Source organism: Miscanthus floridulus, chromosome 11, assembly GCF_019320115.1.
Source record: "Miscanthus floridulus cultivar M001 chromosome 11, ASM1932011v1, whole genome shotgun sequence".
In the NCBI taxonomy this organism is placed as follows: Eukaryota; Viridiplantae; Streptophyta; class Magnoliopsida; order Poales; family Poaceae; genus Miscanthus; species Miscanthus floridulus.
In genome coordinates this window covers 94,213,058-94,231,172 of record NC_089590.1, presented here as the reverse complement: position 1 = coordinate 94,231,172, position 18,115 = coordinate 94,213,058, and the positions used below count along the sequence as shown (strand labels likewise).

The 18,115-nt window shown below is 47.0% G+C and overlaps 1 protein-coding gene and 1 pseudogene across 1 annotated transcript; both read left to right on the top strand.

Moving 5' to 3' along the window:
• Positions 1 to 11,263: 11,263 nt before the first annotated feature.
• On the top strand, positions 11,264 to 12,847 carry LOC136494344 (flavanone 3-dioxygenase 1-like; annotated as a pseudogene).
• A 2,548-nt stretch (positions 12,848 to 15,395) lies between these two features.
• Positions 15,396 to 17,369, top strand: LOC136493986 (flavanone 3-dioxygenase 1-like). Its single transcript, XM_066490117.1, has 3 exons — positions 15,396 to 15,872; positions 16,243 to 16,671; positions 16,764 to 17,369. Exons 1-3 carry the CDS (start codon positions 15,492 to 15,494, stop codon positions 17,130 to 17,132), a joined length of 1,179 nt encoding a protein of 392 aa, XP_066346214.1. The 5' UTR covers positions 15,396 to 15,491; the 3' UTR covers positions 17,133 to 17,369.
• The last annotated feature ends 746 nt before the right edge of the window (positions 17,370 to 18,115 follow it).

Sequence of the window (18,115 nt, the reverse complement as noted above, 5' to 3'; positions counted from 1 at the left end):
CTCCTGTGAGGCATTAATTAGGCGGTTCTGCCACAGTGGCCTATGTTTTAAATGTTTGATCTGTGTCAGACATATGATGCACCCAAGTGTTTCATGTTGCAAATGTTTCAAAGAGGCACGGTGAGTGATGGATACACGTCCCAGGCGTCGGGGGATGGGGCACGGTGAGCTAGGGGTGGAAGATGGGGACACAGCAAGTTAGGAGATGGCTCCCGGGTCCTCCCACGTGGAGAGGGAGGAAGGGGTTAGGGGAAGGAGCGGGGCGCAGCGATGGGGTAGGGTGCGCGTGCAAAGCAGGGGTGAGGTGGATGGGGCGGTCTACGCGATCATCTAGATGCGAGGAGCGGCGGGCGCAGCATCGAGGGCGAGTTGCGTGTTTGAGTCGGAGCGAGGTGGATGGAGGTGGGTTGCGCATCCATTTAGACGCGCATGTCCGTCCAGACATCCGGGCACTAGCATGTCCTTTAAACTAAGGCCAGTTAATTGTCAGTGTGGTTTTATATTCGAGTTTTCAAAACTCTTATTCATCGAAAATAGTATCGACAAGTTTTAACCCATAACATCTTCTGAAATTTTCACCATCTTTCTTTATCTATTCAATGTCATTTAAGTTTACTTTCCAATCCTGAATCAATTGCTTCAAACCTCAAGTCAAAGCCTACCGGCATGGGCTTTCGCTCGCCTCGGGTCGTCGTCTCGCCACTCGCTGTCGCTTGGCTGCTTGCTTGACTATATACACCCCTAGACCCACGCCCGCAAACCCATTGGGTGTGGCTTTTTGTCCATTAACAAATCCATAGGTAGAGAAATTAGCCTATATCCTTACCCTAATAGGGTAAAAACCAGTCAGTTTCGATTACCTGTTGCCACCTTGAGGCCCCACGTAAGGTTGTATCCACCCAATTTTTTTCCACGCAGGGCGGAAGAAAATTTGGTGGGGACAGTACACACGTAATTAGCCATGCATACATACCTGTCAGATGGTGCCATGTGGACGCCTGTAGGGATCCTGATGGCAACCGTAGCGGATGGGAGCCTGGGCGTACTGGAGCCGCGCACGATAGCGTTGTCGATGCGGGACCCACGGGATACCCCACAAGGAAGAGAGGAGATCTAGTTTGATTAGGATTCCTCCCATGTAATCCTAGTAGTAATATTACCCTGTAATCCTACTAGGACTCTACATTGTAAACTGACTAGGACTCTGGCCTCCTGACTATATAAAGGAGGGCAGGGCTCCTTAGATCGGGAGGGTAGAAGGGAGTTAGAGACAACACTTTACAATCAATCTAACGCAAAGGCTAACGCCGACTGGACGTAGGGCTATTACTCGATCATGGTCGAGGGCCCGAACTAGGATAAATCGACTGTCTCTTGCATTTACCGTCGAGTTCTGCATACGCCGAAGCCCAAACAAACTGCCCCGGGTACCCCTATGGTAGGCTATCGGTGGTGAAACATCGACAGCTGACGCGCCGAAAAGGTGCGAGAGGTGTTTAAATGTAACATGCTACCTACCTAGGGAAATAACATGGCCTAGTAAGAGCAAGACACGAAAAAATTTAATATGCATTTTATAATGTCTTCTCTTAACGGTTGTTAATTTACCTGGGTTGCTGAGGCCTTAATCCATGAAGCCTACTCGCCAGAAAGGTGCGAGAGGTGTTTAAACGTAATAGGCTACCTACCTAGGAAAATTACATAGTGTAGTAAGAGCAAGACGCGAAAAAATTTAATATGCATTTTATAATACGGGGACATACTTTCAACTTGATATCTTATGTATCAATTATTGCATACTTTCATATGATTACTTTGCAGAGAACCATTTTTTGGACCACGTCATCAAATAAGGAGCTCGCCCACCACTGGCTGCCTTACTTGGCCACTACTTCATTGGGTGAGACACACGCCCCGCGCTCTTACTCGGTTGCTGCTCTACAAGTCGCTAGGACGTCTGACAACTCGGCCGCGGTGATCGACTACTCGGTTGGGGTGATCAACTACTCGACAACTAAGGTCGACCTTGATGCGGTGATTTAGAAATTCTAAGGTGGGGGTGATACGGGGTCTCCGGTGAGGGGACTGCCCACCCGAAGCCTTTTGACAGATTATCTAGGTTGCCTTACTCGGATCAGATCATGGTCGAACGAGAAGATTTTGCGTCAGCAAGATGAGCACGAATATGAGGATGCACGTGCATATTTATATGCACCTTCATTACTCAAGCGAAACAAAGGAGGAGGCATGACATACAGCAGCATGCAAGAAGACATCAAGCACGCAAGCTAATTATGGAAAGTACTCGGTGGCGCAACTGTGTTGACTTGCAATGGTATATGGATAGCCTACTGCAGTTCGTGGGTTACTTGGATACACCCTTGAGAATGTCTTTTCAGTTCTTTGAACAACTCAGATTCAAGACCCTCCAACTTTTTGTTCCAAATAGCAAGAGGCTCGGGGGCTACACTCAGTGAGTGCACTTTTTTCTTCGAAAAAGCGCACGTCACCAAGAAGACTTCTTCAAGACAGACCACTTCAAGGCCTCAAGACAAAAAGAACCCGGACCGAGCTATATCCGAGTTTTTTTTATAAAGAACCCGGGTATATGCTCGGGAGCCCTTCGACGAAGAATCAGAGCAATTTTAAGACAAGACCCTCCAGCTCCTTGTTCCAAATAGCAAGAGGCTCGAGGGCTACACCCAGCTGGGTGTGCTTTTTCTTCAAAAAAAGCACACACCACTCGAAGATCTCAAGAAGCGCTACATGGTTTCACTCTAGAAAGCACTCGGGCGATGCTTGTTCCTACTCGGCAAGACCTAGAGGAACAAGATAAGGTTTCTAGAGTTCAACCATGAAGTGCTCGGGGGCTTATCGATGCGGGACCCACGGGATACCCCTGCAAGGAAGAGAGGAGATCTAGTTTGATTAGGATTCCTCCCATGTAATCCTAGTAGTAATATTACCCTGTAATCCTACTAGGACTTTACATTGTAAACCGACTAGGACTCTGGCCTCCTGACTATATAAAGGAGGACATGGGCTCCTTAGATCGGGAGGGCAGAAGGGAGTTAGAGACAACACTTTACAATCAATCTAACGCAAGAGGCTAACGCTGACTGGACGTAGGGCTATTACTCGATCACGGTCGAGGGCCCGAACCAGGATAAATCGACTGTCTCTTGTGTTTACCGTCGAGTTCTGCATACGCCGAAGCCCGAACAAACTGCCCCCGGGTACCCCCATGGCAGGCTATCGGTGGTGAAACATCGACAAGCGTGGGACCAGAGGCAAAGCAGGGTGAACAGCAAATGAAGCACAACCGTCGATTTCTCTGGATGGGACACATGGAGCCTAATTAGAGTGTGTATGCACGAGAGGCTGGGTGGATGCCGTATCCACCTAAATTTTTTTCCACGCAAGGCGCCCCTCGTCCATGCAAATCCTTGGAATGTATTGTATGGTACGGGTCTGTGACGGTAACCTCCCGCTCCAGCCCGGACCGGTTAGCTATCCCAATGGCCCCACCTTCAAGGCGCTGTACAGTTCGACCGTGCAGTGCTTGATGGAATGTCATGTCAGCGGTGGTATGTTCTCTTCTGTTATACTAGTACTTTTCAGCGAACGAACGTTGTTTTTCTCTCGTAACATTTCAGCATAAGCATCAGCATAAATCAAATTGCAGTGAAATGAGAAGGGCCACTGATTCTAGGGCTCGCCTCTCAAATGTTTGTACTCCACACTTCTTTATTGTGATTCTTTTATTTTTTTCTTCTCAAAAGGTATTAAGAATATATAAAAAAATCTCGGCAGACTGACATGGTTTGTTTCGTTGGACCAAAGCAAACAGGCATGGTTGTTATAGAGGATGAATCCATCAGTCGCACATTCAGTCTCAGAATAATTACATATCTCATTTTCCGAGTGGTCATGTTTCTTAAAAAATATACTAATGTTGATGATGTATAATAAGTATCAGTTTAAATTAATAGTATAATATATTTTTACAATAAATATATTACTTGAAGATAAAAATGTTAATGAAATTCTCAATAGATTTAGTCAAGATTAAAAAATAATTTCTTCAACGAAAAATAAGGGAGTATTGAGCGGTGGCAACGTGGATCAGAACTCCGCTGCGGAAGAGACGATGGGACTGCACGTGGTTCAAAAGTGGGCCGGGTGGTCTCTCCGATCTGGTAGGCCGCCGACTCGAGTCCACTAAACAGGGCCTCCATACACAGCCCAACCTCACGCTGGGCCTCAACCTCAAGCGCCACACCGACCCTGGCACAGTGAATCATCAAGCACTGAATGGAGATGAAGAGGGAATGGAAGACAATAAAAAGTAACATTGTAGTGTTGACCATTAGATGACAAATGAATGAACCTTAAAAACCAGAACGGTGAGTTGTGTTTTGTTGTTAACACGTCGCTTATTTTTGTTTAGTTTGCTCGTAGAAACGCAAGGGACAACAGAGAATTTGCTCATGAAACGGAGCCCATATAGGTAAACTAACAACGCCATCTTATGTGCTACCATAATCTGAATATTCCTTGTTAGCTATAGTCCAGTAAGTATATTATTTCTAATAATTTCAGTAGTGCCCATCATAACAATCCTAGAAATGAAACATCAACTACTATTCCCATAGTATATGCAATTGTTTATATATCCTAGAGATATTCCCTCGTTGATTTGCTGCTTGAATGCACCACCATCATCTCTCCTAAAGAAAGTGAAGACCTATCCATCTCCTAAATCAATTAGGACGAGGTTTAGGCAATCTGCTAGAGCAAAGGTCTCTCATATCTTAAAGTAGCTTCTCAGAGATATAACTAGTTATAGGGGAGAGGAAATATAGGAGACCTCGTGGAGATGCTCTTAGTTCCTTAGAAAACATTGTCTCTTATGAGCAGTGTGTGGATCCTATACCAAGTTTGTATATTTATGAATAAAACAGTGCGATGAAAGCGGTTTTTTTTACATGTCACCTGTTCATTCATACTTTTGCATTTCAGTATTTTCTATGACCATTCATCTTCGGAAGACTTTGTGCATTCCTACTTAAATAGATGATTGTAGTTAATCCCTTTTAATAACGGTTGAGTGTATATATACACCCTATCCCGTACTTAACTACTATTGCGACTTGAATATATGCCTCATTTAGGTCCCGTTCGGCTTGCTGAATCTTGGTTGAAATTGACTTGAAACACTACTGTTCTGGCTGAAATGTTGTGAGAGAAAAATACAAGTTCCAGCTAAAAAAGAAGTCGAACAAACCGAATATAGGGTAAGCGACGGTCCTTATTTTCGTTGGCATAAGGACGCGCCGTGCTCACCTAACTACCTGAGCACTGTACGTGACGGCCCGTGGCCAATTCTGCTACTGCTCGCGAGTCAGCGACCGGCTGGTGGGGAGATGACGCGATTTGGGTCTGTCTGTCTACCCTTCAAGGCACCTAACCACCTGCCGCCCCCTAAAAAAAATGGGCTTTTTATCCCGTGTGCCATTATAAAAGATCCAAATGATATATGTATCATCGAATTTTTAAAAGTTCCTCACCACCCTTGTCTAAAGTTTCTTTCGCCTGAATGCCACTCTCGTCACCTTACCGTTTGTTTTTAACAGAGCTGACAAAATAGACGGAAGTGGTACACAGATAAAAGAAACTTTAGACAAGGGTACTGAGAAACTTTTTAAAATTTTAATGGATACGTAGATCATTTGGATCTTTTATAATGGCACACAGATAAAAAGTCCAAAAAAAAAAAATTTGCCAGTCGAGACACAGACAGGAACTCGAAGTCAGTCAGCAGTGTGTGTCAATTATTCTACGGGGTTTTGAAAACAATGCCAACAACCCCAAGGTCAGAACCGCGCGACCTATCAGCAATTCAGCATTGCTTGGATTTCAAAAAAAAAAAAAAAACCAGCATTGCGTGCGTGCGTGCGTGATGGCTGCTAGCTCAATCACCCAAAGTCAGTCAGAACCGCGCGATAATGTTGTTTTATAAAATGATAGAGTATTGCTAGCTCAATCGCGCTGAACTCTACCTTGCGGCTTCTTGTCACGTCACATAACACAGGTACCTGAACAGATCGATTTCTAAAGTTGTTTTGAGCTAAATTTTTTTATACGTTTGATCTAATCTATAAAAAACAGAATAAATATGTATGACACTAGTGATAAAAATACTCTTTCCGTCCTAAAAAAAAGTGCACTTCTCGCTTATGGAGGAGTTAAACTTCTTTTAAGTTTAACTTAGTATATAGAAAATAATATCAATATTTATATCTCTAAATAAGTTTAGTGTAAAAGTATGTTTCGCAAGTAATCTAATGATACTTATTACACATCATAAGTATTAATATTCTTTTGTATATATTTGGTCAAACTTAAAAAAGTTTGACTTCTCGATAAACGTGATGTGCACTTATTCTGGGACTGAAGTGCGTATATTTTTATTATATTAATTTGGTGTTATAAATCACAACATTTTTCCCTATAGATTCGATCAATTTACAAAAGCTTGACTTAACATAACTTGAGAAATTAATTCATTCAGGGACATCGGGTACAATCAAAAGAATAACTAACAAGGAGAGTAATTCGTAATTATTTCTTATAGTCAAACAATGACAAAGGAGCCAAAGGGATAAGCCATCCACCTCGGCAGGAGAGCTGCAGGCCTTTGGAGGCCACTCCGGAACCAGCGACCACAACCAACCCTAATCTCAGCGCCCATGGAGCCTCCTCCCTCCCTCATATCGCTGCTCCCTTCTACATGCTGGGGCTACAGTTTCGAAGGCTACTCCAAACAATGCCTACCTTGACGCAACTCTGATTGAGAGATTTCCCCAATGGCCTCCCCGACTCCCTACCTTGACGTCGTTTGCCAGCCAGCCAGTGTGGGCCCGACCATGCTCTAACATCGAAGCGGTCACCGCCCAAGCCACAGCGGCGGGGTCGACCCCTCGACAGTCGTTGAAGACAGCCCCATCGTCGGAAGCGCGTGCTCGCTTGACAAGAATCTTTTGACCGCGGCAGGGGCGGCGACAGTGGGGCTTGCCGGGTCGTGAGTGGTGGTGACAGGTGTGTACGTCCCATCAAAAGCTCGGACCTTAGGTTCCCATAGCCCAGCGGCGCCACTTCTCTGCTCCAGATGTGGAGAATTCACCGGTGCTGCATCTCTACTCCAAATGCGGATAGTTGGTGCGATGTGCTACTGCGCGAGACGAACGCTGGGCGCAACAACTCAGAGCCAGGAAAGGAGCGACTGCACCGAAGCCGACTATCAAGGCGCATCTCGGAGGACCTACGCGGCGAGTGCCTTAACCGCCTCTATTCATTCCACCATGTGGCAACTGCAAGCTGCCCCAGCGTTGCCTACGTTGGCAAGGTTTTTAGCACCTCGCGCGCGACTACAACCGGTCGTGCCCAGCTGCATCCAATGACTCCAACGCCGCAGATGCTGACAACAACTTTGCTTCATCCGGGCGAGTCGTGTTTCCAACCGACAAATGCCGACTGATGTCGTGGCCGAGGGGCTCACTCCATCTCCAGAGCCAAGAAGTCACCCTGATTCTCCCGACACACCCCTCCCCTGTGGTGGTGAGCTACCACCTGGTCACCCTTTTTGTAGGATTTCATTGCGGCGGTCTTGGCCAAGAAGCCCACCCCCTGTTGTCCAAGCCAAGACAGAAGAGGGCGCCACCATAAAAGGATCTAACAATGCCTAGAGGGGGGTGAATAGGCGTATCTAAAAATTTACTGTAAATGCTAAGTTCAAATTTGTCAGCCACTGTCGGAAGTCCTGACAGTTTGGGTCGGAACTCCCGACGTCGTCAAAAGTTCTGGCACAAACTGTCAAAAGTCCCGACGCCTACGTGAACTACAAAAGCAATGTCAAATTTAACTTTGCGGATAAATAATCTTACAACCCCACTTTCTAGTGGTTTGGTGAAGATGTTGGGTCACTCCCTTGACGTCGAAATGCCTTTAAATTGTAGATCGAGTCCAAACCCTAAAATAAAATTTGGGAGATAGAGAGACAAACAAATACAAGTAATTTCGAGCAAATCACAACAACAACAACAAGCATGCGGGACACAAGGATTTATCCCAAGGTTCGTCAACCCTACAAAGGAGCTCCTACGTCCTCGTTGTTGAGGTGACCACAAAGGTCGGAGTCTCTTTCACCTCCTTGCCTCTCTCAAAGCAACCACAAAGGTCACTTGAGCTTTCCACTAAGAAATCAAGGGTAATAGAAACTTCCTAAGGTTCTTCCACAAGATGGAAGCTCTTGGGCGACGTCTAGCCGGCTAGGAGCAAAGCCCCAAGAGTAATAGAAGCAAATCCAACCGGGTTGACGAAGAAATCAAGTGTCCAAGCTTGCCAAAATGATTTTCTCACTCAATCCACTCTCCTATCACTCAAATCCTTGGGGGAATCAAAGTTTGGAGCAAATGGGAGAGGAGAGGGGAGCCTTGAATGCTTGGGAGCTGTTTTAGACGAAGGTTGGTGGCAGTGAATCAGTGGGTGACGGTTAGAAGAGAGAAGATGGATTATTTATACTCATAGTAGAAATCTAACTATTCAGATCTATGTCGGAAGTTCTGATGCAGATCTCGGGACTTCCGACCTCTAAAGGAAATACTGTTCATAGCTAGGTCAAAGTCACTACAAGCAGGTCAATGTCGGAACTCCCGGCGTACGTCAGGACTTCCGACGGTCGGGACTCCCGACGTACGTCGAGAGTTCCGACGAGTGCAGACAGCAGGCTAGCCAAGGTCTAGGTGTCGGGACTCCCGACCTGAGTTGGGACTTCCAACCGTTGGGAGTTCTGACTCACGTCGGGACTTCCGACGGCCACAGTCACCGCGCAGGCTAAGTGACTGGGCGTCGGGACTTCCAACCTAAGTCGGGATTTCCAACACCAAAAGTCTCAAAAAAATATTCTACGTGCCCGTGAAGTGCTAGAGTGTCTCTCTTTTGATTTTATTTTATACTTGAGCACTCTATCTTCCTCAGACCACTTAAACTTACATCCCTCTTTATAGTACGGCGAACCTAAACCCAAAAACGAGAGAAGTAAACTTGAAGAGCATTTTAAGTTCGTCCGCCATTTGTACTTGAAGAAATTGAGGGACACCATTTCATCTTTATCAACTCTTTGAATTTTTTATGGGACTAATTGTTGGATTTAGGCCCATGTTTGGCCTAATCTGAAAATTCCAAAGCATGCACAACCTATAGTCCCATATTGCTAATTCAAGGAGAGGTTGCCTTGCTTAAATATGGGAGTCTCCTCTCTATGCAAAATAGGTGAAAATGAGAGAGAAGGAGACTGTTGCTACACGCACGCGCAGCTCGCGCGCATTTTTCGCGTGAAAAATCGCGTGACTTGTGACTTTGCGACGCGTACGTGTACAACAGGCTATTATTTGTGCAGTTTCTATTTTTTATGCTGAGCGTAATGGCGCTTCAATGTGATTGAAACTGCCGTTTTAAACAGTAATAAGGTGTGTCAGTTTCTGCTGTTTGATTGCAGCATTTTCTGTCATTAAATTGGGCAGTTTTTACTGCTTGATGAAGGGAATTGATGCACTATGAAGGCCTATAAAACCAGGATACGTCCTGGTTGAAGGGTACGGATTCACACGCTCACCTTCCCACTCGCTGTGCTAAGATTCTCGCTGCTGCGCCTCGTCGACCTTTGAGTTCGGCGTGCACCGGACTTGAAGAGAGCGGGATCTCCGAAACCACTGCCGCGAGACTCCTGCACGGGCGGCAATCAGGTTTTTGGGCAGCGTCTACACGCGACCGCTTGGTGATCTGCAACATCTACTTCAACACGTTCGACTACGTTTTGCGCGGGATCATTGAGTAATTTCCTTGCGCAATCCTGTTCTAGTCAATATGTTGCCTGTTTACTTGTGTTATGTGCTTGCATCATTTTTTATATATGAGTTTTTCCTCCAAACAAAATCTGGAATGTATATTAGGCACTTATTTCCAACACTAATAACTACGATATATCTTATTAAGATCGCATTAATCCCTAATTTAGATATCATCATTACACCAACACCCACGTAGAGGGCAAATGCACTTTCACACCAGCCGTGCAAGGCACCCTGCACCTACCTACCCGGAGCAGGCAACTGGTCACGCAGAACATCCCTCATGTGCCGGCTTCCGAGCGGGCCGAAGTGCTTCTACTACGACGAATGGGTGTCCTGCACGGTGACGTCTCGACGTTTAGTGCCTCAATGGCGAGCTAGCCATGCCAGGAGGATCAAGGAGTTGTTCCAGGTGAAGGAGCATGCGACGACACGTGTGGCCACACATGGAGTGGCCACCGCTCGTGTGTTGAGTCCCGTGGTGCACACAGATGCCATCAATTTAGGTTGTTTGTTTAGCGAGTAGTACTTCCACAAGAGTGTATGGTCACCCCTCGAGTGTTTGCTTTGGCTCTAGGGTTTGTTTGCTTCGACAGTGTGTTGTTAAAGTCGGCTTTCTACCTTAATGCAATGGTATATCAAGGTTTTGCATATTCAAGAAAAAAACAATGACAAAATTATATATTAACTGAGTAATAATAAAAGAATGGACACCAAAATAAATATAGGAGAAATGCGTGCATATGCGTGCTCAGGCACAACATCTTTGTTCTCTACTAACATGTCCATGGACCGTGATGTGAAACGGTAGCTACAGGTACCCGTCACGAGTCGGCAATTGAAACACAAAGAGAATAGGATTGCGGGAGAACACGATGAGTCAGTATCTGATTGCGAGGAGGCTGGAGCTATATCAACTTTGTACCTTAATTCCATAAGGTCCTGATGGTTTTTTTTTTTTTTTTTTCTGATAAGCCGGCTGATGCTGGCTGATAAATTCAAACGAACACGATGAAACATTAAATAATAGAATGTGTTACCGGCAGTAATTAAATCACGTTACGTTGACCAGAACAAACGCTACATTATAGTGCTCGATTCCTTAAAGAAAAACAAATACTAAAATATGATACAGTAGTTGTGTTAGTGCACAGGAGATGTGCATGAGTCGCGGGGATGGTCATCTAGCTTACGTGGCGGCCATGCTGTTACATAACAGTGGAATATGTATATAACAGCGTGCGAGTGCGACGATAGCACCGGCTAGCAGCAGCGCATCACGGTACGTCCCGGAGCATCATCACGATCCGACGAGCGGCGGCGGCGGCGAGGAGGACGACGCAGAGCAGACCATGGCCCAGGTAAGCAGCGGGGTGCCGTTCCTCCCGACGGCGGCGTCGGAGGACGCGACGCTGCGCGCATCGTTTGTGCGCGACGAGGACGAGCGCCCCAAGGTTCCGCACAACCGCTTCAGCGACGAGGTGCCGGTGGTGTCGCTCGAGGGCATCGACGGCGGGGGCGCGCGGCGGGCTGAGATCCGTGACCACGTGGCCGCCGCCTGCGAGGACTGGGGCATCTTCCAGGTAGTGGACCACGTACGGCGTGGACGCCGCGCTCGTGGCCGACATGGCCCGCCTCGCGCGCGACTTCTTCGCGCTCCCGGCCGAGGACAAGCTCCGCTTCGACATGTCCGGCGGCAAGAAGAGGGCGGCTTCATCGTCTCCAGCCACCTCCAGGTATATATGCGTGCCGTATGTGTGCGTGTTGGTGCTGGTGCTGCACTGCTGCCTGCCTTCACGTATTAAGCGTAGCCGGCAGTTGTGCAGGGGAGGTGGTGCAGGACTGGCGTGAGATCGTGACCTACTTCTCGTACCCGGTGAAGGCGCGCGACTACTCCCGGTGGCCGGACAAGCCGGCGGCGTGGCGGGCGGTGGTGGAGCGGTACAGCGAGCAGCTGATGGGCCTGGCGTGCAAGCTCCTGGGCGTGCTCTCCGAGGCGATGGGCCTGGAGACGGACGCGCTGGCCAAGGCCTGCGTGGACATGGACCAGAAGGTGGTAGTCAACTTCTACCCCAAGTGCCCGCAGCCGGACCTCACGCTGGGTCTCAAACGCTACACCGACCCTGGCACCATCACGCTGCTACTGCAGGACCTTGTCGGCGGCCTCCAGGCCACGCGCGACGGCGGCCGGACCTGGATCACCGTGCAGCCCGTCGAGGGCGCCTTCGTCGTCAACCTCGGCGACCACGGCCACGTGAGTAGTCTCCATTCGTTCGTTCGTCCATTTATGGCCATGTGTGATGGACTGCTAGCTGGCGCTTACATATATATGACGAACGTGTGCAGCTCCTGAGCAATGGCAGGTTCAAGAACGCGGATCACCAGGCGGTGGTGAACTCAAAGTGCAGCCGCCTGTCCATCGCCACGTTCCAGAACCCGGCGCCCAACGCGACGGTGTACCCGCTGGCCGTGAGGGACGGGGTGGCGCCCATACTGGAGGAGCCCATCACCTTCGCCGAGATGTACCGCCGCAAGATGGCGCGCGACATCGAGCTCGCCAAGCTCAAGAAGCAGGCCAAGGCCGAGAAGCAGCTGCAGACGAGTGCCAAGGAGTTCGCCGCGCCGAATGCCAAGGAGTTCACCGTGCCGACTGCCAAGGAATTCGCCGTGCCGAACGCCAAGCCTCTCGATGACATTCTTGCCTGATAAGGCGACTGCTCCATTGATTCACGGTTTATATCGTCGTGTGTGAATCATTTATAAATAAAGAACATAGCTATATACGAGCGTGTGGCAATTAAGTTAAGCGCTATGAAATAAGGCAGCGGTGCTCCTGCTAGTGTGCCTGTGACGACTACGCTTTTCTTTCTCTCTTTCTTTGGAATGTATTTCTCGGATCTGCAGTTCCAGATACATGGACGGATGACCCATGTAAAATCTTTGTTTATTGTAATACACAAAGAGCTATATATGAGATTTGCTAAAATTCAAGTGCCTAAATTTTAGTTTCATTTTACGCGACGATTATTGTATATATTTTATATTAAAATTGTTGTTTTAGTTCGTTGCAATTTTATAGGCACAATTGGCAATTTTTGGTTCTGAAAATAAAAAAAAACTCGTTAGATAAAACCACAAACTCGACAAAATGCAATCATGTGTTCGCACAAAGTCATTTTAACAATTTATAATTGTTTCTATAATCAAACAAGGATAAAATTTTATATGTTATGACATAAAGATAAAGAACAAATCACAAAAGTAATAATTTACTTATACTAGTTATAGTACAAAAGTATTGTCTAAAATTATCTTAAGATTCTTCAGACATCTGAAATATAGAAAAAGTCACTATATATGCCTATATTTGTATTAAGATAGGGGAAAAAAGAGCCTTCCACACCGCGCGACGTGGCATGGCACTCAGTATGCATGAAATCTGACATGATCTCTAGCAGTAGTAGAGTAATATCATACATAGTGTTTATTATTTGAAAGATAAGAAAGAACACACGATACAGCTGATGGCTGCTGCTGGGTAAAGATTTCGCAATGAAGTACTTGCGCCGAATGAAGTAGGTGTCGTCGGTAGTTGCGTAGAAGCATGTACGTACTCGCATGATGAGCATCGGTGAATCTAGGATTTTGGATTTTGTTTATGGGTACCCCGTCTAAAAATTTTCATATATAATTCGGTAAATTTATTTTAGCAATTCGATAATAATTGTAAAATTGACAACGTGATTGGGTATATATGCACTATGTGACACAATAAGGCTTAAATTCAAGGATTAAGTTTAAACCATCCACTAAATATAGTATAAATAGTTCAAAAGCCATACCGATAATTGAAATATAGGCATAAAAGAGAATCAGAGACTTACGATGTTAATTTTCTAACTATTTTATTCGACGCTTTCGAATAGACATAAATGACTTGATTATATCATCTTCATCAACTTCAAATAAAATAACCCGCTCAATGAAAGTAACTACACAATCATCCAAAAGACTATCTCTCATCCTATTTCTTAACTTTCACCATGTTCGCTTGTTGGTTTCAGCCAGGCTTATTCAACCAGCCAATAGTGTTTTTCTCTCACAAAAAACCAGCATCAATCAGCCCAAACCAGCACCAGCACAAACCAGCGAACACGCTGTTTGTTTTCACTAAAACCATTACAGAAAATACCCTTTCAACACTTGTCGTTGCCTCAGGTAGAAGCAAATACCAATTCGAGGAGCTCATAAATCATATCATACACTTTATGTCTCTTTGTTTTAACAAGCTTAACTGAGAGATCAGCAATATTGTCCAGACCACTGAAGCTATCATCCTGTCTCATGTCATCAATATAATTATGTAGCTGCAATTCAAGTCTCAACAAATTATTATTTGAGAACTCATTTGGGTAGAACTCAGCTAGTCTACATAGCTTGTGTGCATCAAAAGAAGCAAATGAATTGGAAGGACCGAAAGCTGACATACAAGACAACGACTACATATTAATTTCGTCAAACCGATTATCAAGTTCTTGACTTATTTGATCAATAACATCAATATATACTTCTCTTCTGAAATGGTCATCATTGGTTTGCTTTCGGGCACGAGCTTTCCTTGATGATTTTTCATAAGGAACATAATCGCTATCCATAGCATGAACTTTAACATCATGTTTATCGTAAAATGAAGTGACCCTCTCAAGGGTTATTCCAACGAGTAACTGCAGCTATTCAGTGCAAGTATGGCGCTGGCCACTCGCTGGGTAGCGAATTGGACAGGGTGCGAATTGGACAGGGTAACGTACAAAACCTTGTTTGAACAAGACTTGAGGGCTGAGGTAACGTCGTTCCACGAGATCCATGTCATGAGACTCGGAACCGAGAAAATAGAAACTTTGAAAGGAAAGAAACGGAAATAGGCCTGGGCATTCGGGTTATCCGAATTTTTGGGACATGGACGCCAACGGTGAAATTTGTGAATCAAAATCAACAAGATATCAGGATGCTACAATAACTGTAACTAGGAAACGGAGATTTCCAATAACACGGGTAGGTAACAAGCAGGCTCGTCCTAGGCCTTGTGTTGACTCTGGAACACGCCGTCTCAAGAGTACACCCACAAGTCAGTTACGTTTTCTTTCCAATAAAAAAAAAGTCAGTTACGTTTGCCATTGCTCAAAGTGCCTAGTACATGAGAAGGTTAACCAAATGCTAAGGGTTAAAGGCCGGCCTGTTCCTTATGACCGATCAATCAAAATCAAAAAAAGTCAGTTACGTTTGCCATTGCTCAACGTGCAGTTTTGTGCATGGGTCGCGTGGATGTACTGTAAACTACGACTTGCAGCAGCAGCCAGTAGCCAGCCAGCGCCTAGGTAACGTGGCGGCCAGTGCAACTGCGTGTCTCGCGTCTCCACGCCATGCTGCTATATAAAGCTAATGCCGCCCAGGCCGTGGTATACAGCAGCAGCGGCAAACGGCAGCGTGTCCGTTGAGCATCACGACCCGAGCGGCGGCGGCGGCGCGTACGTCGACGAGAGGAGGAGGACGCAGACGCAGACGCAGACGCAGAGCAGGCACATGGCCGCGGTGAGCATCAGCGAGGTGCCGTTCCTCCCGACCGCGGCGGCGGGTGAGTCGACGCTGCGCGCGTCGTTCGTGCGCGAGGAGGACGAGCGCCCCAAGGTGCCGCACGACCGCTTCAGCGACGAGGTGCCGGTGGTGTCGCTCGAGGGCATCGAAGGCGGGGGCGCGCGGCGGGCCGAGATCCGTGACCGCGTGGCCGCCGCCTGCGAGCACTGGGGCATCTTCCAGGTGGTGGACCACGGCGTGGACGCCGCGCTGGTGGCCGACATGTCGCACCTCGCGCGCGACTTCTTCGCGCTCCCGGCCGAGGACAAGTTCCGCTTCGCCATGTCCGGCGGCAAGACGGGCGGCTTCATCGTCTCCAGCCACCTCCAGGTACATGCCGACACGCGTGTATGATGTGCCTGCGCTGCTGCCTTAACGTATTAAGCGTGGCCGGCAGCTGGATGTGTGGCTGTTGCAAACTGAGTTGTCTGCTGTGCGCTAACAGCTGTACGTTCTTATATACTGATTTTTTTCTAGACTTTTGCTATATATTTGTTGACAGATATTATTGCTGGTATTAAATCTGTTAGATTTTTGTATGTTTGATTGTCCTTTATGATTTGTGCTACAACTGTTTACTGGATCATATTTATAAAAAAAACTGACAGATTTAACCACGTAGCATCTATCGACGGATAACAAGACATTTTTTTATAATAAAAAAGATAGACGAACACAATATAAACGTGTGGTTTTGCAGGGGGAGGCGGTGCAGGACTGGCGTGAGATCGTGACCTACTTCTCGTACCCGGTGAAGGCGCGCGACTACTCGCGGTGGCCGGACAAGCCGGCGGCGTGGCGGGCGGTGGTGGAGCGGTACAGCGAGCAGCTGATGGGCCTGGCGTGCAAGCTCCTGGGCGTGCTCTCCGAGGCGATGGGCCTGGAGACGGACGCGCTGGCCAAGGCCTGCGTGGACATGGACCAGAAGGTGGTAGTCAACTTCTACCCCAAGTGCCCGCAGCCGGACCTCACGCTGGGTCTCAAACGCCACACCGACCCTGGCACCATCACGCTGCTACTGCAGGACCTTGTCGGCGGCCTCCAGGCCACGCGCGACGGCGGCCGGACCTGGATCACCGTGCAGCCCGTCGAGGGCGCCTTCGTCGTCAACCTCGGCGATCACGGCCACGTGAGTAGTCTCCGTTCGTTCGTTCGTCCATTTACGGCCATGTGTGATGGACTGCTAGCTGGCGCTTACATATATACGACGAATGTGTGCAGCTCCTGAGCAATGGCAGGTTCAAGAACGCGGATCACCAGGCGGTGGTGAACTCAAAGTGCAGCCGCCTGTCCATCGCCACGTTCCAGAACCCGGCGCCCAACGCGACGGTGTACCCGCTGGCCGTGCGTGACGGGGAGGCGCCCATACTGGAGGAGCCCATCACCTTCGCCGAGATGTACCGCCGCAAGATGGCGCGCGACATCGAGCTCGCCAAGCTCAAGAAGCAGGCCAAGGCCGAGAAGCAGCTGCAGACGAGTGCCAAGGAGTTCGCCGCGCCGAATGCCAAGGAGTTCACCGTGCCGACTGCCAAGGAATTCGCCGTGCCGAACGCCAAGCCTCTCGACGACGGTTTATATCGTCCCGTGTGAATCATTTATAAATAAAGAACATATCTATATACGAGCGTGTGGCAATTAAGTTAAGCGCTATGAAATAAGGCAGCGGTGCTCCTGCTAGTGTGCCTGTGACGACTATGCTTTTCTTTCCCTCTTTCATTGGAATGTATTTCTCGGATCTGCAGTTCCAGATACATGGACGGATGACCCATGTAAAATCTTTGTTTATTGTAATACACAAAGAGCTATATATGAGATTTGCTAAAATTCAAATGCCTAATTTTTAGTTTTATTTTATGCGACGGTTATTGTATATATTTTATATTAAAATTGTTGTTTTAGTTCGTTGCAATTTTATAGGCACAATCGGCAATTTTTTGTTCTAAAAATAAAAAAATTGTTAGATAAAACCACAAACTCGACAAAATGCAATCATGTGTTCGCACAAAGTCATTTTAATAATTTACAATTGTTTCTATAATCAAACAAGAACAAAATTTTATATGTTATGACATAAAGATAAAGAACAAATCACAAAAGTAATAATTTACTTATACTAGTTATAGTACAAAAGTATTGTCTAAAATTATCTTAAGATTCAGACATCTGAAATATAGAAAAAGTTACTATACACTACGTCAGAATTGCACTTCACTGCCGGATCAAAATACTCCATCACTGCCGAATTTTGAACCGGCCAAACCATACCGGTAGTGATGAGGGTAGCTATCACTGTCGGTTTCTACAAACCGGCAGTGTTCTTCAACTTCACTACCGACTATTTACACAATCGACAGAGTTCAGTTCCACCAACACTGTCGGTTCATAAGATCACCCGGTAGAGTTCATTTCCACCAACACTGTCGGTTTGTGTTTGAACCGACAGTGTTATCGTACGAATCACTGTCGGTTTGTGACAAGAACCGGCAGTGATGGCTAAGCCAACGCTGCCGGTTTGTGGTTCCAGCTGACAGTGCCATCACTGCCGGTTTGTTGCTAACCGGCAGTGATGTTTA

Bases quoted from the DNA above. Each gene is read 5' to 3' on its own strand.
- LOC136493986 (XM_066490117.1), top strand. From the start codon at position 15,492: ATGGCCGCGGTGAGCATCAGCGAGGTGCCGTTCCTCCCGACCGCGGCG. The intron at 15,873-16,242 runs GTACATGCCGAC...GTGGTTTTGCAG, and splicing joins TCGTCTCCAGCCACCTCCAG to GGGGAGGCGGTGCAGGACTG. The intron at 16,672-16,763 runs GTGAGTAGTCTC...GAATGTGTGCAG, and splicing joins ACCTCGGCGATCACGGCCAC to CTCCTGAGCAATGGCAGGTT.